The sequence below is a fragment of the Peromyscus californicus genome, unplaced genomic scaffold (genome assembly GCF_007827085.1).
Source record: "Peromyscus californicus insignis strain IS unplaced genomic scaffold, ASM782708v3 Scaffold_3__1_contigs__length_106647218, whole genome shotgun sequence".
NCBI lineage: Eukaryota > Metazoa > Chordata > Mammalia > Rodentia > Cricetidae > Peromyscus > Peromyscus californicus.
In genome coordinates, this window is record NW_026294551.1 from 26,983,631 (window position 1) to 27,007,911 (window position 24,281).

A 24,281-nucleotide genomic window follows, 5' to 3' on the forward strand; every position below is an offset into this window, starting at 1 on the left:
CAGCGTCTCTGACTAAGCTATAGTCCCAGCTCCTTGAGGTCAAACATTTTTTTTTAAGATTTATTTATTTATTGTGTATACAGCAAGTGTTCAGCCTGCAGGCCAGAAGAGGGCACCAGATCTCATTGTAGATGGTTGTGAGCCACCATGTGGTTGCTGGGAATTGAACTCAGGACCTCTGGAAGAGCAGCCAAGTGTTCTTAACCTCTGAGCCATCTCTCCAGCCCCCGAGGTCAAACATTTTTAATGCATTTTGCTTTTTCTCTCTGTGTTCTGCCAGCTCCAGATTTCTGTGGCTCCTCAAGATCTCACTCATGATCCTAGGACTTGCCGTTCTTCTATTTATATCCAGAAGTGTATCCTTTCAAGCAGTGCTCAGCAGCTTCAAGCCAGAGTTCCTGAAGCCTGGACTGGGTGGCTCAGTGCTGAAGCTTCTACCTGAGAAGCACCTGAGGAACCTCTTTACCTACGAAGACATCTGGTGAGACTCTGGGTCTCTTCCCTGCTTCTCCCTGGGGCCCTAGGCCTTATGGGCAGTTCTGAACAGCTACTCATTACTAAAGTGACTCTCAGAGACCAGGCATGGTCTGTGGGATACAGTCTCTGTCCTCCACAGCACCCAGAAACCATATAACCTCAGGGGGAAGATGTTGCCTCTTGCGTCTGCCCTACTGGGACTTACTGCCAACTGAATTGCCCATGGCTCTGGGGTTTAAAGAAGCTAGGTGGAGGGGATAATTCAAGAGAGGGTTCTTGGGCATGGTGGTACACTCAGAAGACTGAGGTAGGGTGTTTGCCATGGGTTTGAGGATAGTCTGTGCCACATAGACAAGAGCTCGTCTCTAAGGGGGGAGGGAAAAGAAAGAAAAGAGAGGAGGCTCTTCAGTCCTTCCCTTCACCCTCCCTCCTGCCTGCCTCAAGCTGTCTCTGTGAGCCGCCCCCCCCCCCCAAGTTAGGAGAGCCACGTAGGAAAAGAGACTTTCAGGGTGAGTGTCACACAAGATTAGGGCTAAGGTCCCCTCACTCCCTTCAACCATCCATGTGTATCTGTGTCTCTTGTATGTTTTAGGCTCTTTCCTAAAAACCAGTGCGACTGTGACTCTGGCCAGCTGCGAAGAAAATACAATTTTCAGGGTGCTTATAGCCAGAATGACCTCCCAGCTGCGACTGCCAGGAGACAGGCGGAATTTGAACACTTTCAGAGGAGGTGATGCGGGCTGTGGGGGCTCTCGGGGTCACCAGGGAGAACAAACACCCACTCCAAGTGCTTAAGGGAGTGAGGACCCCTAAGAAAAAAGTCTGGACCTCCCCCTCCTTCGGGGCCCCTGGGAGGAACCATCGGGAATAAAGAGAGGAAGACAGTAGAGAATAGAGTCCTCCAAGGAAGATCTGGAGGGTTTTGTGCACATAAAACATTTCAATAAAATCAGTAGAGAAAAAGGAAGAGAGAGCTCAACGCCGCTCGCTCAGTCGTGGTGGTGGCGCAGCCCAGCACAGAAGGTGACTCTCTACGCTGGGAACACACCGTCTGCCAGGTCTGAGTAGAGTGTCACTTTTTATTTATGAGTGCTCTGTATGTCTACCAACATACCAGAAGAGGGCAGCAGATCCCACTATAGATGGTTGTGTGAGCCACCATGTGGTTGCTGGGAATTGAACTCGGGACCTCTGGAAGAGCAGCCAGTGCTCTAACCGCTGAGCCATCTCTCCAGCCCGAGTGGGTCACTTTTTATCTTTTGATGGTGCTGGACACTGAACCTAGGGCCTCTTATAAGCTAGGCAAGCACTCAACGCCCCACCCCCAATTCTTTCCCGTGGTGCTGGAAATCGAACCCAGATCCTTGCATGTGCTAGGCACATGCTCTGCCACAGCCCCAGTCCTTCCTTTTCAGTTACAAAGGATGGACACCAAGACTGTTGGTTGAATTAAAATAAGTTCTGGCTGGTTTTTCTTGAAGGGGCTTTGTACATGCTGGGCAGGGTAGTACTTACCTATAATCCCAAAATGTGGGAAGCCGAGAACAGAAGGATTATAAGTTTAAGGATAGCCTAGGCTTCATGGCAAGACCTGTCTCAGACCAATAAGATGGAGTCACTTGTGTCAGCCCCTTTAAAAGTAACTAAAGAGTTGGGGATTTAGCTCAGTGGTAGAGCACTTGCCTAACAAGCACAAGGCCCTGGGTTCGATCCTCAGCTCCAAAAAAAAAAAAAAAAAAAAAGTAACTAAAAGCCAAGAGGTTTTAGAGAAATACTTCTTATGCAGCGCGAGTTGGTTGTCGCTGAACGTGAACCTTAATTCTTGCTTGCATTGAAGTCTATGATACTTGTTTCTGGCATAGGCATATTCTACTTCAGGAAGCAGGCAAATATAACTGGTCTGTCAGGGATGCAGATATTCTTTCATCAAGATTTACTTTTTATTCTTTTATATCATATGTATGTGCAGGTGATAATTTCACTTGTTCTTGTTGATTATGAGGGCGATTTTTAAAATGTGTTTTGTTGTACACTGACTCATTCTTGCTATCTCCCGAAGAAAAGGGCTGCCTCGCCCACCACCTCTGCTGGCTCCACCCAATCTCCCCTTTGGATACCCAGTCCATGGAGTGGAGGTGATTCCCCTGCACACAATTCTCATCCCAGGTAGGTACACCTGCGTCCTAAAAGGCTGCAGCCAGCCATTCACTGGGTGTCCTTGTGCACTTGGCACAACACAGGAAGTTTGTGGGACTTTGTGGGAGTCCGTGGGAGACCAGCGCCCACCTTTCGAAGGGTTCTTGGTGGGGGAGAGGAATGAGGAAGTATTAGATAGAAAGAAGAAGACAATAAGAAAGACAGAGACACAGGATAGCTTTGGGAGGGCCCTGGGTCCATACCTGCTCGCCTTGGGGTTTATTCCAAAGGGCTTTTTATACAATGCCAAGGGGTGAGGCAAAAGACCTCCCCCTTTCAAGATCAAAGCACAACATACAGCCAAGTGTAGACCCTTCAGAACACCTGGTAACCATGCCTGTGGCCAAATCATCCCATTATGCAGCTCTGCTGGGTAAAGCAAGCCCAGATTCTCTGACCCTGAGTAAGGTCTCACTAGAGAACCTCTGTGGGCCCTCACAGGATTTCATTCTGTTAGACTCCCTGATTACACAACCTGGAATCTCTCTTTGTAGCTGCAGATTCCCTGTGGCTCTAAGGTAACATGGAAGTTGGAATTCTGTGGGCCTCTGGGGGGATCTTAGGTAATAATTGGCTTTCAAAGGTCCTCTAGCACCAAGAGCGAATTGATGAGCCTATCTCCAGGGAGAATGTTTTGAAAAGAATACTTATGTCGGTTCAACTCCCTCGTAGGGCAGGAAGAGGGAGTGGCTCGGCAGGGAAAGGTGCCCATGCCAGGGCTGCCGCCTGAGGTCCATACTCAGGACCCACATGGTAGAAAGCCAGCTTCCTCAGGCTCCTAACCTGCCCACATGAACCATGGCATGCATGTACCCCTACACACACACACACACACACACACACACACACACACACACACACTCCCTATGCACAAAATAAAAAAAATTAAAATATAAAATGAAATAACAATTAAATTCCTTTCCAAGCTCAGTGTGGCAGCACACACCAGTACTCATACAAAAGTCAGGAGACTGAGGCAGGAGGATCAGGAATTTGAGGCCTGCCTCAGCTACACAGTTTTAACCCCACACCTCCATACCAAACACCCCAAATTAAAGCAAATAAGATTAAACAATAAAGATAAAACAAAAAGAAAACTAGCCCTTCATGGGGTCTTTACGCATCCCTCTGCCTCTCCATCGCCTGCTTTTTCAAAGCCAAGTGCAGCAAGGCCAGGAGACACCACAAGCAATATGCGCATTTTTCCCGCAGAAGTGGTGGGTGGGCTCCGGACCATCTGGTGAATACCTCCCTTGCTATGGGCTCTTGGCATCCAGAGACAAATAGCCCCTGCCATGAGCCATGGAAAAGACCTGAGTTGAGCTGGGTGACAGTGGTACACGGGATCCAGCGAGTCTCCATAAGCGAGACCCAAATTATCCAAACTCACACTGCTAACAGGTGGAGGTGAGAGCGAGTGGCCGGGACAGAAGGCAGGCAGGTACCAGATCTGTGGCCGAGCCTTCCGGACGGAACAAGGGGAGGGAGAAGCAGCCCCCTTGGCCCAGTGACAGCTAAACCTCCTCCTCTACTGCTTGCCAGTCTTCTGTTCAAGCTGAAGTCACACTTAATTACATCCTGTGAGATAACTAGTAAATCCTGCCCGGAAGGAGAGCACTGTTGGTTGAACCCAAGGCTTTTTAGACAAGTACCATTCCAGTGAGTTATACCCTTAAGCCTGGTAATGATTTTGAGTAGCCATTTAAAAATGATTTTACGCCGGGCGGTGGTGGCGCACGCCTTTAATCCCAGCACTCGGGAGGCAGAGCCAGGTGGATCTCTGTGAGTTCAAGGCCAGCCTGGGCTACCAAGTGAGTTCCAGGAAAAGGTGCAAAGCTACACAGAGAAACCCTGTCTCGAAAAACCAAAAAAAAAAAAAAAAAATTAAAAAAAAATAAATAAATAAAATAAAATAAAAATGATTTTACGTTTTGGGTAACTCGTTTATAAAACAAACAAACAAACAAACAAAAAACATCGCTGAGTGGCGGTGGCGCATACCTTTAATCCCAGCACTCAGGAGGCAGAACCAGGTGGATCTCTGTGAGTTAGAGGCCAGCCTGGGCTACAGAGTGAGATCCAGGACAGGCACCAAAACTACACGGAGAAACCCTGTCTCAAGAAAAAAAACAAAACAAAACAAACAAACAAAACCAAAACCACACACACATTTGCTTGATTTTTGTTTATTTAAAAATACTTAGTATTTATGCATCTCTGTGTGTCTGTGTGAGTATATATGTACATGAATACATGTAGATGTGTATGGAGGCCAGAAGACCGTGTTAGCGATGTCCTCTGTTACTTCTGCCTTTTCCTTTTGAGGCAGGTTTTCTGGAGTTCATAATTCTCTGCTAGGCTGGAAGTCAGCAAGTCCCAGCAATCCTCCTGTCTCTGCACCCCTCAGATCTAAGATAACAGGCATTTGTGGGACCTGAACTCAGATCCTTATGATTGTGTAGCGAGCACTCCTAACTGCTGAGTCATCTCTCCAGTCTGTTTGTTGTGTGTTTTTTATTTTTGAATGAAATAATATTAAATTGCTTAATCTGCTTAGTAGTTTCAAGGAATACTGTTACAAATAATTTGAAAGCCTTGGAGGGTCATTTTGTTGTTTGTTTCCTGTTACGTAGATAAAATATCCTGACAAGCCAGGTAGTGGTGGTGCACGCCTTTAATCCCAGCACTCAGGAGACAGAGGCAGACAGATCTCTGTGAGTTCGAGGTCAGCCTGGTCTACAGAGCAAGTTCAGGGCAGCCAGGGTTGTTACACAAAGAAACCCTGTCTCGAAAAAGCAAAAACAAAACCCTGCACATACATACATGTAGGCAAAATACACTCATACATATAAAATAAAAAAATTACAAAATTAAAATAAATAAATATGACCCAATGAGTTTATTAGGATTGCTTGCAAGAGTATGGCGTGCTTGTCGGGGTGGGGTCACGTACTACTATTCGAGCAGCTTACTTGCAGCTATACCACTGAAGAAACTGTCTCCCCTTCTCCAACCATTAACTGCGGATAGCTCCTCACAGATGGGTGTGGCCTCATGAGCTCTTCCTTCATCCTTGATGGGCTGGGTCTTGTGCAGGTAACCACAGCTGCTGTGAGTCCGTGACAGAAAAGGCCACATCCTATCCCGAAGACGGCGTTGTACAGGACTGCTCCCCACCTTCTGACTCTCAGGCTTTCCCCCCTCCTCTTCTATGAGCTTCCCTCGGAGGGGATGGTGTAGAGATGTCTCCTTTAGAACTGAGCACTCAATGGTCACTTTGCTCAGATACATGTTTGTTTTTGAGACAGCGTCTCCTATGCCTAGCCTCCAAATCCACATGTCACGACGTAAGGCAATGGCCTTGAACTCCTGACCCTCTCTCCTCTACTACCTGAGTACTGGGAATGCATGCTTGCACGGCCATGCCCAGGGTTGTGTGGTGCCGGGGATCAAACCCAAGGCATTGTGCATGCTAGGCAAGCACTCTACCTGCAATGTGTGTGTACTCTACACACACTCTGAAACGTTACAACCATTTACCAATAACTACCTCGTCTTAATTTTGCTTTGACAAAAAAGCAATTCAGGGGAGAAAGGTTTATTTTACCTCATAGTTCCAGTTCACAGACTGTCGTGGTGGGGAAATTAAGGCGTCAGGAGCCTGAAGCACCTAGTCATATTATGTGTGTGGCCAGTCAGTGGGAGAGGGCAACAGGTGAAGGCAGGTCAGTGTTCAGCTTGTTTTATCCATTCACACAATCCAGAATCCCCCTGCCTCGGGAATGGTACCTCCTACAGTGGGTGGGTCTTCTCGTTACCTTACAGACATGCCCAGATGTCCTTCTCCCAGGTGATTCTAGATTCTGCCAGGTTGATAATTAGCATTGGCCATCACATCCCCTCTCCCACCTCCTGGCAAGTTATACTTCTTTTTCTGAGAGTGCAGCTCTTCCCGGATTCGTCTAAGGGTCATTCATTATGTCTCCATTGTGGTGGTATTTTGTTTGTGCTCTAACAAATAAAACTTGCCTGGAGATCAGAGAAGTAAAGCAGCCAGTCCCTAGAAAGACATCTTAGCTCTAGGAATCCTCAGACTGAAAAAGCCGAGCTCCTGTCTCCACCCAGCCATATCACTTCCTGTTTCCTCCTCCCAAGTGCTGGGCTTAAAGGTGTGTGCCTTCCAAGTGCTGGGATCAAAGGCATGAGATCCCAAGAGCTGGGATTAAAGCTCGGCACAAGCTTTATTTTTTACAGCACAAACAAAACATCATCATACTCCATTGTTGCTTTCCCTTCAGTAGCAGGACCATCTGGAAGGGGCTGTGTGAGTTCACAGAACCCAAAGCTGAGGGTGAGCACAGGAAGCCTTAGGTCCATGTGGGTTTGAGACCATGGAGCTATCTCACAACCCTGGGAATGGGGACTGGGGTAAGTCAACTGTCTGATAGAAAATGACACTTGGGCTGGGCGGTGGTGGCGCACGCCTTTAATCCCAGCACTCGGGAGGCAGAGGCAGGTGGATCTTTGTGAGTTCGAGGCCAGCCTGGTCTACAGAGCAAGATCCAGGAAAGGCGCAAAGCTACACAGAGAAACCCTGTCTCAAAAAACTAAAAAAAAAAAAAAAGAAAAGAAAATGACACTTGGTGGGCTCTCCAGATGTATGTGGGAGTCAGAGGTAGGGAAGTGTACTAGGGGGTGTCACTGTTCTCTCAGACTTGTTTTTTGGTCTCTCCTGTGTCTTTCAGGCCTCCAGTATGAAGGGCCGGATGCCCCAGTCTATGAGGTAAGAGTCCCCAGCCCAGCGCTTTGGGCACTGACCCACAACTATGGCTGATCTCAGCCTTCAGCCAAGCCCTATTGATTATCCAGATGAATCACCACATGAATTCAAAGTGGGACATGGGGGCAGTGCACAGGGGTGTTGCAGTCACTGGAGTGACTGCAGGGAGTACTTCCAAAGCTACACAGAGCTCACAGCCATCACCGTGGTTGTTGTGCTTTAGGCGGAAGCGGCCGCCATATCCACGGCTGCTGCCTGTGTGGCCTCTGACGACAAAAGTATAGGGTGCTCCGCCTTCCCCGGGGCGCTCCGCCTTCCCCGGGGCGCTCCGCCTTCCCCGGGGCGCTCCGCCTTCCCCGGGGCGCTCCGCCTTCCCCGGGGCGCTCCGCCTTCCCCGGGGCGCTCCGCCTCGCCCCCTCCCAGCGCAGCTCTGGGTTGAGGTCTTAGGGTGGGATGTATGATGGGTGAGGTACAGTCTCATCCAGGACCTGCAAAAGGGCCCTGGGAAATGAGGCGGGGAGTGTGTGTGCAGAGATGTACGTACACAGGGAAGAGTGTGGAGGCCGGAGGAAGCACGTTGCTGTCCTCCCCTATGGGGCTCTCCACACTGTTTTCTTGAGACTCTGGGGAGCTCACTATGTTTTGGCTAGACTGACAGCTAGCCAGCCCCCATGACCCTCCAGCCCCATTATTTATTTTCTTCGGCTTTGGGGGTTGCCTGACTTTTTTATGTGGGAACTGGGCACTCAAATCCAGGTTCTGATACTTCCACAACAAGTGTTCTTACCCGCTGTGCCGTCTCAGCTCAGAAGTGGGATCTGCATCCTTCATCCCCAGAGACTGATTGGAGGGTGGAGTGGGGGTGAATGAGCTGCTCTGTGTCCTCAGAGGCCTCCTCTGTCCCCCACACAAGCCCTCCCATCCTATCCCCGTCATTTTTCTCATAACTGTGATTCATGTATTTGTGAGTGTGCTGGGGATGAAATCTAGGCCCTCACACATGCAAGGCAAATGCTCTACCACTGAGCCATGCCTCTAGCCCCTTCTATTATGTGCTTGTCTGTGCCTGGTTATGGTGTGGGTGTGGCTGAATGCTTCTTACCCTCATGGTCTACGAACTTGCTTCTCAGAGAATTATCCGTTGATTGGCCCAAGTTTTCGGCAGGAGTGGTGGTACCACCCAGCCAGTCGATTTCCCACAAAGATGCCTGGCTATTGCAGACACCAGAGAAAAGAGTGGAGGGAGCCCTTAGGGTTGTGGGGATGGAGAGAAGCTTGCTTCCAGTTGCAGCATCATTAGGTAGAACTAATGGGCAGAACTTGCTCCCAGGTGGGCCGTCAGTGTAGCCGAGCAAGAAGGGCCACTCTTGGCTGGGTGGTGATGGCCCACACCTTTTTAATTCAGCACTCCGAGTTCCAGGACAGCCAACTCTGTCTTTAAAAAAAAAAAAAAAAAGCGCCAGGCGGTGGTGGCGCACGCCTTTAATCCCAGCACCCGGGAGGCAGAGGCAGGCGGATCTCTGTGAGTTCGAGGCCAGCCTGGTCTAGATGAGCGAGATCCAGGAAAGGCGCAAAGCTGCACAGAGAAACCCTGTCTTGAAAAAAAACTAAAAAAAAAAAAAAAAAAAAAAAAAAAAGCTACTCTTTGGGTACCTGAGAGCTGGAATGGAAGCAAATGCCTTCTACGCTGGGTGAGAGGGGATGATGGGCTTACAACAGCGGTTTCTATTAGTAATGAAATGATTTAGCACATTTTGTTTGTTTATTTGTTTGTTTGTTTGGTTGTTTATTTATTTTTTGGTACTGAGAACTGAACTCAGGTCATCATGCCTGGCTAATACTTTGTGCATGTGTGTGTGTCTGTGTGTGTATATGTGTGCGTGCATGTACATATGCACGGAGGCCAGAAAAGCCATCTTATCTCTCAGAGCTGGAGTTACAGGCTTTCACAGAATGCCCAGCTTGTCATGTGGGTGCCGGGCCCCATATTCTGTTTCCCATGATTGTACAGCTGACCCACCTCTCTAGCCCAGTGGTTTAGTTTTTAATATACTACGTTTGAGTTGCATGCGAGCCTTCCTACCAGGGTGTCTTGGTTAGGGTTTCTATTGCTGTGCTAAACACCATGGCCAAAAGCATCTTGGGGAGAAAAGAGCTTATTTCCAATATGGTTCCACATCACAGTGCATCGTCAAAAGTCAAGGCAGGAGCAGAAAGCAGAAGCCGTGGAAGGACACTGCTCACTGACTTGCTCTTTTTCTCTTCAAACTGTACATTTTTTTATTTCTTTTTGCCTTACTTGCTCTGTATTTTGTTTTTGTTTTAGTTTTTTTTTTGTTTGTTTGTTTTGGGTTTTTTTGTTTTTTTTCCTTTTTGGTTTTTTGAGACAGGGTTTCTCTGTGTAACAGGCTGTCCTGGAACTCATTTTGTAGACCAGGCTGTCCTCGAATTCACAGAGATCCACCTGGCTCTGCCTTCCGAGTGCTGGGATTAAAGGCATGTGCCACCACTGCCTGGCGGCAGGAGACTTTTGAAGTCTCAAAGCCTTGCCTCCAGCAAGACCACACCTCCTAATCCTTCCCAAACAGTTCCACCAACTGGGGACCAAGTATGCAAACATATGAGCCTTTGGGAGCTGTTCTCATTCAAGCCACCATCCAGGGTGAAGGCAGGGGGATGAGCCAGGGACAGACATTTTGTTTCACTATTTTTTTCTGAGGCAAGGTCTCTCGTTACCTCATCCTGACTGCCAGGAATTTGCTATGTAGACCAGGCTAGCTTCAATCTTACAGATCAGAGTGCTGGGACTGAAGACATGTGCCACCAAACTGTGCTGAGATAAACATTTTGAAACCACTTGAAAATGGATGATGGATAAAAATCCTCTGGCAGGGAACTGTGCTACAATAAGAGAAAAAGACCCAGAACCAAGTCCTGGGAAACTCGTATTGAATGTCAGAGGGAAGAGGAGAAAGAGTGATTGACAAACAGTAATCAATAGTGGCAGCAGGGGAGCCGGGCAGAAGTGGCCCCATCTGTGACCCCATCTGTGACCCCAGCTACTAGGGAGGTAGTGGCAGGAGGCAGGGAGATCTTTTGAGCCCTGGAGTTCAAGGATGGTCTAGGCAACACAGTAAGACCTCAGAGGGAGGAGGAAGATGAAGAGGAGGAGGAAGGAGGAGGAAGAGAAGGAGAAGAAGAAATAATTCAGAAGTCTTGACCAGTGTCCCATAAACCCAAAGATAAAGATGTTTGCAGAAATGAGTCCTTTAAATCCATGAGTCTCTAGGTCTTGGAGGTGAGGGAGAGGGCCATAGCTGAAGAAGCGTCTACTCCCTTTACAACCAGCCTTATCCTGTCCCAGCTCTTGATGGGTCTCTCCCATCTGGGTGCTCTGCCCCCTGCTGGTCATCCTCGGTACTTGCCTTTCCTGTGAATGGCTTTTTCTCCATCCACAGCACTTAGAATCAGGGTTTGGAGGATGGGAGACTATAACGTTTCATTGGATAGGACAAAGAACCTCTAGAGATGGGTGGGGGTAACTGACAGCCGCACAATAATATGAGTACTCTTAATGCTACCCCCAGGTCACCCTGAGAGCTTCTCTGGGGACACTAAACACCCTTGCTGATGTCCCAGACAGTGTGGTGCAGGGCAGAGGCCAGAAGCAGCTGACCATTTCCACCAGTGACCAGAAGCTCCTGAATTTCATCCTTCAGCATGTGACATACACCAGCAAGGTGTACCAGCTTCACAAGGTGGACATGGGTGAGAGTCTGTCTTCCGACTGCAAAATGCTGAGGGGGCTGGAACAAAGCACCAAATCCCTCTCAAAACCTTCCTCCTCCGTGAAGCCAGCCTGCTCCAAAGATTCTTCCTGTGTGCCAGATTCTAAGCCTAGACATTTCCTATTTATAGCCCCCAATAGTGTCACCTGTTGCCATTGACCCCATGGAGTGACTTGAGAAAGGTCATTGACACTGCTCGCCTTGCGTATGGCAGACACCAAGTCATTGTCCTGTCACTAGCTAATACTTGGGATCACACAGAGAAGGAAAGAGTTCCTCTGGCTTACAGGTTTGGAGGCTCCAGTCCATGGTGAGCTGGCCCTTTTGCTATTGGCTAGTGGTGGGGCAGCATAGTATGGTGGAGCTGTATGATAAAATAGCGCCTCTTATCTCAAGCTGGGAAGCAGACAGGAACAGAAGAGACGGGAAGTGGACCCTGCTGTTACCTTAAAGGCATGCCCACAGGGACCTGAACATTTCCCATCAGACCGTAGTTCCTAAGGGCTCCAGCCCCCAGTGTCACCACAGTGGCCTATACCTATACTATGTGGACCTTTGGGGACACTGATCCAAACCTTAGCACCATCCGATTCTTTCTATAGTTGATGGAGTTTTGTTTTGCTTGATAGAGGGTCTCAGAGATCCCAGGCTGACATTGAACTCTGAGCTTGTGCCCCTTCCGTTTCCACCTCCTGTGTGCTGGCATGATAGACAGGCACCTCCAAGTAAGGTTTATGCAATGCTGGGAATCAAAGCCAGGACGTCCTGTGTGGTACACAAGCACTTTACCAACTGAGTTACACCCCTAGCCTAGTTGTTTCTTGAGACAGGCTCTCATGTAGCCCAGGATATCCTAAAGTCTCTTATGTAGTTGTGGCTGGCTGGTCTTGAACTCCAGGTCTTCCTGTCCTCATTTCTCAAGTTTTGGGATTATAGGTGTGTACCACCACACTCAGCTTATTTTTGTTTGTTTGTTTACTTATCTGTTCATTTGTTGCAGCAGGATCTTGTTGTGTATCCTGAGCTAGCCTCAAATAATCAGTTCCTATACCTCAGCCTCCATAATGCTGGATTATAGGCAAACATCCCTATGCTTGGCCAACTTTATCTAGTTCTGTTAGCCATTCTCTGTAACTTTTATATTTATTTGTCTTTATTTAAATTCCACTCAGTTGTTTATTGGGGGGCATGGACGTGCCACAGTGGGTGTATGGATGTTAGACAACACCTTGTAAACGTTGGTTCTCTCCTTCTACTGTGTGAGACAGAGAGATCCAGGGACCAAACTCAGGTCACCGGATTTGGCAGCAAGCACCTTTACCTGCTGAACCATTTTGATGGCCTCTCTGCAGCTTCTGAAGCTGCCTCGGCTTCCGTTGAGAAGGCAGCCAGCCCGACCAGCCTGTGCATCAATACCTTGTCCTGAGCACTCCTGGAAAGAGAGGATGTTCCCAGTTCCCCTTGGGACCTTGTCTCTCTCTCTCCACACCCCCATTATAGAAACTCCTAGGAGAACAAGTCTTGTCACCCTCAGGACAGCCTTAATTCCTATCTGCATCAGTTGAAAGTATCCTCTTCTTTCTTTCTTATTTCTTTTCTTTTCTTTTTTGAGTAGCTGGCATAGCACAGTAACAGGGGAAAATGCAATATGAGCAAATAACAATTTAGCTTAGTTGGTAGAGGACTTGCCTAGCATACACAGAGCCCTGGGTTCGATCCCCAGCACTACTTAAAACTGGGCATGGGGGTGCTATGCCTAAAACCCTAGCACGTGGGAGGTGGACTCAGGAGGATTGGATGTCCCAGGTTATTTCCATAGTTACAGTGTGCATCCTCCGTACCTTCAGATTTTAAAGCATTCCCTTCAGAAAATGACCCTTGTGACAAGGTGCAGTGGACAACGCTGTCTTGGTCTTGTCATTGGAGAAACTGAGGGAGGGACTTATTTCAGATAGCTCTTGGCAGAATCAAACTTAATCCAGAGCCTTGAATCTCCAGCCCATTCCAGCAGCATGTTCTTACAGCACGTTGCCCCAGGAATGCACAGGTAGGAGCCAGGATGCCCAGCCTGCTGCATGGGTCCTCAGTCTCCTCCCAACCAGCACTCTCCCTGCAGCTGCTGGCTTCATTGGCTTCCTCAGGGCAGCAGGGTCTCATCAGAAGTCACACTACCTGGGCTCTTACCTTTCTTTTCCTTCCAGTGAGTTTGGAGTCCAAGTCCTCAGTGGCCAAGTTTCCAGTGACCATCAACCAACCTATTGTACCCAAGTTGTATGACCCTGGACCCGGTAAGGTTCTTGTCCTTGGGACTCAAGGATTTCATCAGGCTGGGTGAAGGTCAGAGGGTGTGGTGCTTTGAATAACAAGGGCTCCCACAGACTCACATATTTGAATGCTTGGTCCCGAGTTGGTGGAACTGTTTTGGGAAGGATTAGCAGGTGTGGCTTTGTTGGAGGAGGTGTGTCACTGGGGGTGGGCTTTGAGGCTTCAAATGTACATGCCAGACTCAGTCTCTTTCTTTCTGCTTCCACTTGTGAATACAATGTAAGCTTTTGGGGTCTGGAGAGATGGCTCAAGGTTAACAGCACTGGCTGCTCTTCCAGAGGACCTGGGTTCAATTCCCAGCACCCACATGGCAGCTCACAACTGTCTGTAACTCTAGTTCCAGGGGATCCGACACCCTCACATAGACATACATGCAAACAAAACACCAATACACATAAAATTAAATAAATCTTTTAAAAAATATGTAAGCTCTCAGCTACTTCTAAAGTGCCATGCCTGCCTGCTTGCTGTCTTGCTCCCAGTCATGATGGTCATTGCCTTAGTTAGGGTTTCTATTGTTATGAAGAGACACTATGACCATGGCAACTCTTATAAAGGAAAACATTTAATTGGGTGACTTACAGTTCTGAGGTTCAGTCCATTATCAGCATGGTGGGACATGGTGTCATGCAGGCAGACATGGAGCTGGAGAGGTAGCTGAGAGTTATGCATCTTGTGCAGGCAATAGGAAGTGAACTGAGATACTGGATGTGGCTTGAGCATATATGAGACCTCAAAGCTCACCTCCACAGTGACACACTTCCTCCTACAAGGTCATACCTACTCCAAAAAAGCCACACCTCCCAATAGTGCCACTCGCTATGAGCTTATGGGGGCCAATTACATTCAAACTACCACAGTCATGGACTCACCTTCTGAAACTGTAAGCAAGCCCCCAGGTAAATGATTTATGTATAAGCTGCCCTGGTCATGGTGTCTCTTCACAGCACTAGAAAAGTAACTAAGACAGAGGGATCATTTTTCCTTCATAATTCATGTTTAATATTATTATTATTTATTTATTTTTTTTTTTTTGGTTTTTTGAGACAGGGTTTCTCCGTGTAGCTTTGCGCCTTTCCTGGATCTCGCTCTGTAGACCAGGCTGGCCTCGAACTCACAGAGATCCGCCTGGCTCTGCCTCCCGAGTGCTGGGATTAAAGGCATGCGCCACCACCGCCCGGCCATGTTTATTATTTTTAATTGTGTGTGTGCACACATGCACTTCTGTATGGGTGCCCACAAAGGCCAGAGGTTGGATCTCCTTAGAGCTGGCGGTATAGGTGGTTGTGAGCCACCTGACGTGGATGCTGGGAACCAAACTCTGGTCCTCTGCAAGAGCAGTACATGCTCTTACCTGCTAAGACATCTCTTCAGTCGCCTCAGCCCTTTTTTGAGACAAGATCTCATTGTGGCCCAGGGTGAGCTCAAACTATGTATAGAGTTGGGAATGAGAATATTATTGAACTTCTGAGCTTCCTGCCTCATTTCCCCAAGCGCTGGAATTTTATGCTCAGTGACTAGGGATCAAACCTAGAAATGTGGGTGTGTTAGGCAGGCACTCCACCAACAGAGTTACGTTTTCATCCCTTCTTCCATATTCCAGACCAACCTGGTAATCCTCTGGACTCAACCTTGTTAGTAGTGAGATTACAGGCAATTAGTGATTGTGTGTGTGTATGCACACACGCACACGCATGCACACGCAGCCAAGCCAGAGTGGGAATATGAAGTTCAGAGCACAATCTCGGGTGTGGTCCTGGCCTTCCACTTTATTTGAAGCAGTATTTGCTACTGCATATACCAAATTACCCGGCCTGCTACCTTCCAGAGATCCTCCTGTCTCCACCTCTCATCTCACCTTAGGAGCACTGGAATTACAGGTATGGCCACTGAGCCCAGCTTGACATGGATTATGGGGATTTGAACTCACAACCTCATGTTTGTGCAACAGGTGCTTTGCTTCGTCCACCAAGCCGTCATCCCAGTCCCAAGTGACTTTTTTTTTAATGTTGACTCTGTAAACATTTGTTCTTTTAGTGATTTTGCTCTTTGTTTTGTGAGATTGGGTATTGGTACACTGTCTAGGCTGGTCTTGACCTCACCATCCTCCAGCCTCTGCCTCCCAAGTGCTGGGATTGCAGACGTGGGCCAGAATTCCTAGTGCTTGATAGCTCTCCCTCCCCCTTCCCCCCACTCAAAAGGAAGGAAAGATTTATTTTGGCTAACGGTTTTAAAGGTCATTTTTCTCACTGCTGTTACAAAATACAACAGCAGCTTAAGGGAGGAAGGGTGTTTTGGGCTCATAGGTCGAGCGTTCGGTCCGTCCCAGCAAGGAAGGTATGTGTAGGTGTGCGAGGCAGTCAGTCACCTGTGCCTGCACTAGAGGAGCAGAAAGGAGTAAACACCAGTGTCCACCTCCTTTCTGCTTCTTATGCAGTCCAGGGCCACAGCCTATGGAATAGTGACACTCGTTCAGGGTGGATTTTCCTACCACAGTTAAACTTGTCTGGAAACACCTAGATGTTTTCAAATTCTATCAACTTGACAACCACACTTAACGATCTCAGAAGGATTCATGGTGGTGGGAGCATGCCACAGTTTGGTGAGGTGTGTGTGTGGCGGGAATGAATCTCAGCTCATTTCTCAGTGCCTTTTGAAACATGCATCCTCTTTAGACAAATGACGATGAGGATCATCTCTTCCCAGTTTTTACAATTGTTTCTTTTTCCTGGTGTGCTGGTTTAAATGAGAATGGCCTCCATAGACTCATGTATTTGAGTGTTTGGTCCCTAGTTGGTGGAACTGTTTAGGAAGGATTAGGAGGTGTGGCTTTGGAGGAGGTGTGTCAATGGGATTGGGCTTTGAGTTTTCAAAAGCCTGTGCCAAGCCCAGTCTCAGAGCTCTCTCTCTGCCTGCAACTTGTGGGTCAGGATGTAAGTTCTCAGCTACTGCTCCAGTACCATGCCTGCCTGCCTGCTGCCATTCTTCCAGCCATGATGGTCCTGAACTAACCCTCTGAAACTATAAGCAAGCCTCCGAATTAAATGCTTTCTTTTATAAGTTGCCTTGGTCATGGTGTCTCTTCACAGCAGTAGAACAATGACTGAGACACTTTCATGTTATATTTGGCTACAGTCTCCACCATGATGCTGAATAATAGTAGCAGGCAGTTTTGTTTGCTCCTGGCTTTAGGAACATTCTAGCATTGTGCCATTCATGTTGCTGTGTGGTAGGTGTTTCGGGGTAAGAACCCTCACTTCTTCCTTCTGTTTCCATTGTTATTTACCTTTTCCGCTTTCAATTTTCCATTTCCTTGCTAAAAATTTTTATTATGAATGAATATTGAATCTTTTTCCCCCCTGAGACAAGGTTTCTCTTTGTAGCCCTGGCTATCTTGGAACTTGCTCTGTAGACCAGGCTGGCTTCAAACGCAAAGACCCACCTACTTTTGCCTCCCAAGTGCTGGGGTTAGAGGCGTGCACCACCACCACTACCCGGCAGATCTTTTGTTTTAAATGTATTTATTTGTGTGTGTGTGTGTGTGTGTGTGTGTGTGTGTGTGTGTGTGTGTTTGCTTACATATATGTATGTGCACCATGTGCTCAGTTAGTGCCCATGGAGGCCAGAAGAGGGCAGCAGAGCCCCTGGAACTGCAGTTACAAGTGGTTGTGAGCCACCAGGTAGGTGCTGTGAACTGAACCTAGCACTCACTGCTCCAGCTGTTTGTATCTTTTCCGTGGAAAAACTGACCCTTTTCTCTTTTCCAAGCTTTTTGCTTTTTTCCCTTTTCTATTTTTATGTGTACATATGTTGTACTTGTGTGTGTACATGTTTACATGTGTATCAGCACAGATGTGTGTAGGTGGCTCACATGAACATGTGTACACGAGCATGTGATATGCATGCGGAGACCCAAGGTTAATGTCTGGAATCATCCTCCATGACTGTCCCACCTCATTCATTGAAAGAGGGTCTGTCTGTCAAAGCCAGAGCATGATAATACAGCCACACTCTCCCTGGCCAGCTTACTCTGGGATCGCCTGAATCCATCTTCTGAGGCTGGATTTACAGGCATGTCACCACACTCCACCAGCATATATGAGGGTTCTGTGGATATGAACTTGGGGGGACTTCACATTTGAGTGGCAAGTGTTTCAATCACTGAACATCTCCCCAGCCTCTCCAAGCTGTGTGGGTTTTTTGCTTGTTTGTTTTTATGAGTCACATGCTTTAAAGTGAACAACCTGTTCCAGGTCCTCTGGTCTTCAGGTAGACTTCTTTCTAACTGTGCCTTCCTGAGACAGAGGCCAGGGGACTTCTCCTAGGAAGCTCTTCCTAGAAGTGATGCCAAGGGTAGGTCTTGAGTCCTTTAGACCGCTTCTTCTCTTCCTAGGCTCGGGAACCTTTCCTCTGGAACCCCTTAAGTGACGTCTAGTATTTAGATGGAAGCAGGACACAAGGGGTTGCTAACAGAGAAACAGAAAATGAAGACTCAGACAGCAGGAAATTGGCATGGTAAAGCCAAGCAGGGGTGAAAAGATTTCACCCAGTTGGGTAACCTTGTACTGTTGTGGGATAGTTGAATACACTGTGTGAGCATGTGTCTCTGTTCTACCTCACCTGCATAAGACATCTTCTGACTGGTTTAATAAGTAGCTGAATGTCCAATAGCCAAACAAGAGAGGATAGGTGGAACTTCTGGGGAGAGAGAGGAACTTGGGGGGAAGAATCTGAGTGTGTGGGGGTGGGGTGGGGGTGGGGGGAAGATTTGCCAGCCAGATGCAGAGGAAGTCAGACTTACAGTACTGAAGAGAGGTAACGAGCCATATGGCAGAATGTAGATTAATAGAAACAGATTAATTTAAGTTATAAGAGCTAGTTGGGCCAGGCGGTGGTGGCACACGCCTTTAATCCCAGCACTTGGGAGGCAGAGCCAGGCGGATCTCTGTGAGTTCGAGGCCAGCCTGGTCTCCAAAACGAGTTCCAGGACAGGCTCCAAAGCTACACAGAGAAACCCTGTCTCGAAAAACCAAAAAAAAAAAAAAAAAAAAAAAAAAAAAAAAAAAAAAAAAGAGCTAGTTGGGAGCAAGCCTAAGCTAAGGCCAAGCTTTCATTATTTTTTGTTGTTTTGTTTGCTTGTTTCTTTTGTCTTTTTTTTTTTTTTTTGAGACAGGGTTTCTCTGTATTGTTTTGGTGTCTGTCCGAGATCTTGCTCTGTAGACCAGGCTGGCCTCAAACTCACAGAGATCTGCCTGGCTCTGCCTCCCGAGTGCTGGGATCAGAGGTGTGGGCCATCAATGACTGGCAAGCTTTCATAATTAATAAAAAGTCTCTGTGTCATTATTTGGGAGCTGGTGGTCCAAAGAAAGACCACCATTATACATTATAATGTCTTTATTTCCCAGCACAGCTGACAAACTCTAAGCACTTCCTGTGTACAGATGGCCTGAGGTCCCCAACGCTGACCGGTCAGAGGAGGAAGAAGCTCTCAGATGACGGGAGTGTAGCTCAGTTGTTAAATGCTTGCTTAGCATGCATGAGACCCTAGGTTCAATCCCTGGCCTGGCAGGAAGCAAAACCCATCTGAACAGAGCAAATCCAGAGTCCGGTTCCAGCATCCACTTTTAAATTTTTCTCTAGAGAGGAAGCTCAGGAACCTGGTGACCATCGCCACCAAGACTTTCCTCCGTCCCCACAAGCTTAAGATCCTGCTGCAGAGTATTCGAAAATATTACCCAGACTTAACTGTGATTGTGGCCGATGACAGCAAGGAGCCCCTGGAAATTAAAGATGACTACGTGGAGTATTATTCCATGCCCTTCGGGAAGGTATGTTCCCCTCAGACTGGGGACACCTAGCTCTGAGAACAGGAGAGCCCCAGCTTCAGCTGCTTCCATGGTCTCCTCTAGGGAGCAGCGTCCTGTGGTGAGAGGGGCCGGCTTCTCTGTTCAGAGGCAGAGGGAAATGGTATTCAATCTCACGTTTCCACATTGATGAGTTGTTAGTTTACTCCATCTTCACCCATTTGATGTGGAAATTGACGGGGTTCTTATAAGTGACTTACGGGAGCTGACATCTGATTGTGGTGTGTAGGGGTAACAACAGACTTCTGTTCCCTGTGACCGCCCCAAGCTACGTCCCCCTTAAGGCCTGTTTCTTCTCCTTCCTCTTTCCTTCCCATCTTCCCAAAGGATAGGAAAGGGAAAGCTATCCTTGATAACAGATGTTCCCCAAACCAACATCTCCCAGGAGGTAGAAGGGCTCCAGTCCGTTCCCAGAGGCCACTGGACCAAAGAGGGGCTTCCCACCCTTTGTCTCAGTCTCTGAATCAGTGGTCTGTCATGACCCCAGAAGGTCACTGTCCCTGCCATGTTTCCCTGAGGCACGGACTTCTTTGACCCAGCAGTTGTCGGTCTGTCTGAACTATGGAATCCCCCCAGAGTCCAGTGTCCCCCATGATAGGAGGCAGCCTGGCCACTGAGAATTCAGGAAACCCCAGCCCCAGATGACAATTGCTGATTCAACCCCATGCCACCTGCAGGGCTGGTTTGCTGGTAGGAACCTGGCCATCTCACAGGTGAACACTAAATATGTCCTCTGGGTGGATGATGACTTTCTCTTCGACAACAAAACCAAGATTGAGGTACTGGTGGATGTCCTGGAGCAAACGGAACTGGATGTGGTAAGGGACAATGGCCAAGCTCAGCTGCAGTCTGTAGTGATGAGGAGGGATGGAGAAAATAGGAATGATGGGTGATATCACTCGGTATGCTGTAAATGCGTTGCTCTGATCGGTTGATAAATAAAATGCTGATTGGCCAGTAGCCAGGCAGGAAGTATAGGCGGGATAAGCAGACAAGGAGAATTCTGGGAAGAGGAAGGCTGAGTGAGGAGACGCCAGCCCACCGTCCAGGGAGCAGCATGTAATGGCACACAGGTAAAGCCACGGAACACGTGACAACGTATAGATTAACAGAAATGGGCTGAGTTTAAGTGTAAGAGCTAGTTAGTAGTAAGCCTGAGCTAATGGCCAAGCAGTTATAAACAATATTAAGCCTCTGTGTGATTATTTTATAAGCAGGCCATGGGACCGCAGGGCCCAGGCAGGACTGGAGAAACTTCTAGCTACATAGGAATATCAGTGTCTGAGGGAGGAGCAGAGGGGAAAGATGAGGCGGGACAGGGGTTCACAGTTCGCCTCGAGAGCATGTGAGTTCTGCTTTTGACCCCTTGATTGCTCTCTTTGAGCAAATTTTGTACCCCACGCTAAAAAGTTCACAATTGTTCTGTTTTTAAAACAGCATGTTTATACGTCGTTTCTAATTCTTTTCTGGACTGTATGAAGTTTAAGAGAACTGTGTTCTTGTTCAGTCATAACATGTAAAAATATTCTTTTTAGATTTATTTTTATTTTATGTGTAGAATTGTTTTGCCTACATCTATATCTGTTCACCATGAGTGTGCCTGGTACCCACAGAGGCCAAAAGCAGGTGTTGGATCCCCTAGAACTGGAGTTACAGATGGGTGTGAGCTGCCCTGTGGGTGCTGGCTAGGAACAGAACTCAGATCCTCGGCAAGAACAAGTGCTCTTAACCTCTGAGACATCTCTACATCCTCCACAACATTTGTTTTAAATATAAAAATACAATTGGAGCCGGGCAGTGGTGGCGCACGCCTTTAATCCCAGCACTCGGGAGGCAGAGCCAGGCAGATCTCTGTGAGTTTGAGGCCAGCCTGGTCTACAGAATAAGACCTTATCTCAAAGACAACAATAACAACAAACCCTAAAGATATAAATATTAGCTGTGTGTGTGGTGGTGCATGCCTGCGATCCCAGCACTTAGGAGGTGGAAGCAGAACTTGGGAGTTCAAGGCCAGCCTGAGCTACAAAGCAAGTATGTACGTATGTGTATACACATTTGTATGTGCGTGTGAAGATGGGGATTCAATGACCCAAAGGACCCCGCAGCAGTATGAGAAGAGCTGTGGCCACATGGCAGAGCCACTGAGGGTCCTTTGGAGGCTAGATCCACAGAGTGCAGCTTCTAGTGGAGGCAGTCCAGTGAGGCTTCCTAGAAGGATGACTCCTGACCCTGCTCAGGCCCCGGTTTCTGTTTGCTGACTAGGTTGGTGGCAGCGTGCAGGGAAATGCGTTCCAGTTCAGGCTGTTGTTGGAGCAGAGCGAGAAGGGGGGCTGTCTTCACCAGAGGTGGGGAGGGTTCCAGGCCCTCGATGGCTTCCCCGGATGCGTGGTGACCAGCGGTGTCGTAAACTTCTTCTTGGCTCACACAGACCAACTCCGAAGAGTTGGTTTTGACCCTCGCCTACAACGAGTGGCTCACTCAGGTGCGAGGTTTGGAGGGGTGAGGCAGGGGGTGGGGAGGGATCCTCCGCGGAAACCCCTTCTCGCTACACCAGGGATCTCCTTCCCCTTTCGCCCCCAGGCTATGGAGCTCATGGTCCCCCTTGCCACCCTCGGCTCTCTGTGTCTCCCCTAGGCTGCCTCTGCCCATTGGAGACACCCCACTTCCTCTCCCTAAGCTCTGTCCTTTACTCTTCGTGACCCTGCTTCGCATTCTTCTCTCAGAAAGTCCCCGCCACCTAAAACGGCACCTGGTGACTGCCCCCCCACCCCCACCCCTGCTTCCACTCCAGAACCCACAGTACCATTTAATGGAACCCGTTGGAACCTCTGCTCCCACTCCTAATGGAGAAACGAGGTTATCTGTTTCTTCCCTTCCAACTCGAGGACTCCCTGGAGCCAAGTGTGCGGCTCCACAAGATGCCGGCCTTCCCTGTGGTTAGGAACCAGGTGCTCCCCTCAAGTGTGGCAGGGGAAGCCTGGCTGACTGCAGCTCCCTCTGTCTCCCGCTCCTCCTCTCTTTGCAGAGTTCTTTGTTGATGGGCTGGGGAGCCTGTTGGTGGGCTCGTGCCCAGAGGTGACTGTACAGCACCAGCCACGGGAGCCACGGAAGGATCCAGAGATGGCTGCCATGGAGAAGTCTTATAACACATACCGGGTCAACACCAACGCTCAGGTCCAATTCAAGCTAGCTCTCCACTACTTCAAGAACTATCTACAGTGCTCCACTTAGAAGTTCGAGGAACAGGAAACCCAATAAACAAAACAGATTGGCTGTGGGCAACACAAATTGTAGGACTGGTCATTAGGGATACCAAAGACAGACTCCTCTAATGAGAGGTGCAGGGAGCAAACCAGCTGGTAGCTGGAGCAAGGGATATGGATAGCTCAGTTACTGAGTTATTCAGTTAGAAGACCTTAGAAACGGGCTACTGTGGAACAATCTTTGTATACTGTAAATATGTATTGCTTTCGTTGTTAATAAAAAGCTGATTGGCTGATAGCTAGGCAGGAAGAAATTAGGTGAGACAGCCTGACACAGAGAGAATGATGGGAGAGGAAGGGCAGAGTCAGAGGAGTCACCAGCCAGATGCAGAGGGAGCAGGAGATGAACGTGCCATGCTAATAAAGGTACCTCCACGTGACAGAGTGTAAATAAGGAATAAGGGTTAACTTAAAATGTTAAGAGCTAGTTAGTAATAAGCCTGAGCTATTGGCCGAGCATTTGTAATTAATATAAGCCTCAGTGTGTTTATTTTCAAGCGACTCTAGGAAAGGAAAACTCCACCTACAATGGGCCAATCCCTGATCAGGGCGGTGGAGATGACCTAACAGTTATTAAGCACGGAGGACCCCCCCCCTTTTATGAAGCACCTGCATAGAGAGCAACTCACTCACTCATCTGAGTCGATAATAAGGAAGATGCTGACTGGTACCCTCCACCACGAGAATGGCTGCTGGAGGCATCGAGGTGGCTCAGTGGGTAAAGCCCTTGCTGCCAAGCCTGACAAACCCAAGTTTGATCCCTTGAGGCCCACATGGTGGGAGGGGAGCAGTGACTCTCAGAATTGTCCTCTGACCTCCATGAGCACATGCCCCCCCCTTCCCACATACCATAAATAAATGTGAAAATAAAAGTAGATAATGGCACACACCTTTAATGACAGCACTCGGGAGGCAGAGGCAGATCTCTGTGAGTTCAAGGCCAGCCTGGTCTACATGATGAGTTCCAGGACAGCCAGGGCTACGCAGAGAGACCTTGTCTCAAACACACACACAAAGATGAAATGATGTGATCAGAACATCATTTTTGGTATCACCATCGTGCACACATTTTTGTTCGGTTCTGTTGTGTAGAGTCAATTAATATGAATAGCCAGTGTCCTTGCCTGGAGAAGTTACAGCCTGGTTCAGACTACAGTGTGGCTGGTAGTTAGGGCTGCTGGAAGCTGAGTTCTAGTCAGATGAGCATCAGTACTGCAGCTGGTGGGGATGGGGGTGGGGGAGGGGACTGAGCACACAGCAGGGCTGGACCAGTCCTACAACGAAGCGTGATATATAACTTCTTTACTCACTGTGTGGACACTGAACGCTATTTAAGCAAGATTAAAAGAATACTGACCTGATCATGGTCCTATCACAGCTGCGGTCTGTGACCCGTGGTGCCACCAAAGGCCATGCCAATTTGAGTGGCCTGTAGCCACCTGGGGCCATAGTGACATCTAGGCCCTGGCTGCTACCAAGGACTGTGTCTGAGTCTGTGGTCCTACCACAGCCAGGATCTGTGCTGATGTCTGTGACCCATGGTAACACCAAGGGCCACACGGATGCCCAGGGGCTAGGCTGCAACCTG

General features: G+C 48.3%; 1 protein-coding gene and 1 non-coding gene across 2 annotated transcripts; both read left to right on the forward strand.

Moving 5' to 3' along the window:
• Positions 1-272: 272 nt before the first annotated feature.
• Positions 273-22,661, forward strand: B4galnt2 (beta-1,4-N-acetyl-galactosaminyltransferase 2; the record flags this gene model as incomplete). Its single annotated transcript, XM_052759411.1, has 10 exons — positions 273-481; positions 1,070-1,207; positions 2,537-2,643; positions 7,419-7,456; positions 11,041-11,221; positions 13,443-13,529; positions 19,207-19,394; positions 20,108-20,248; positions 21,693-21,912; positions 22,456-22,661. Coding segments are annotated over 10 exons (1,515 nt in total), but the record flags the coding sequence as incomplete, so codon positions are not given.
• Trnav-aac (transfer RNA valine (anticodon AAC)) lies at positions 2,129-2,201 on the forward strand. Its single transcript has one exon. It is a non-coding gene; the product is annotated as a tRNA-Val (tRNA).
• Positions 22,662-24,281: the final 1,620 nt, after the last annotated feature.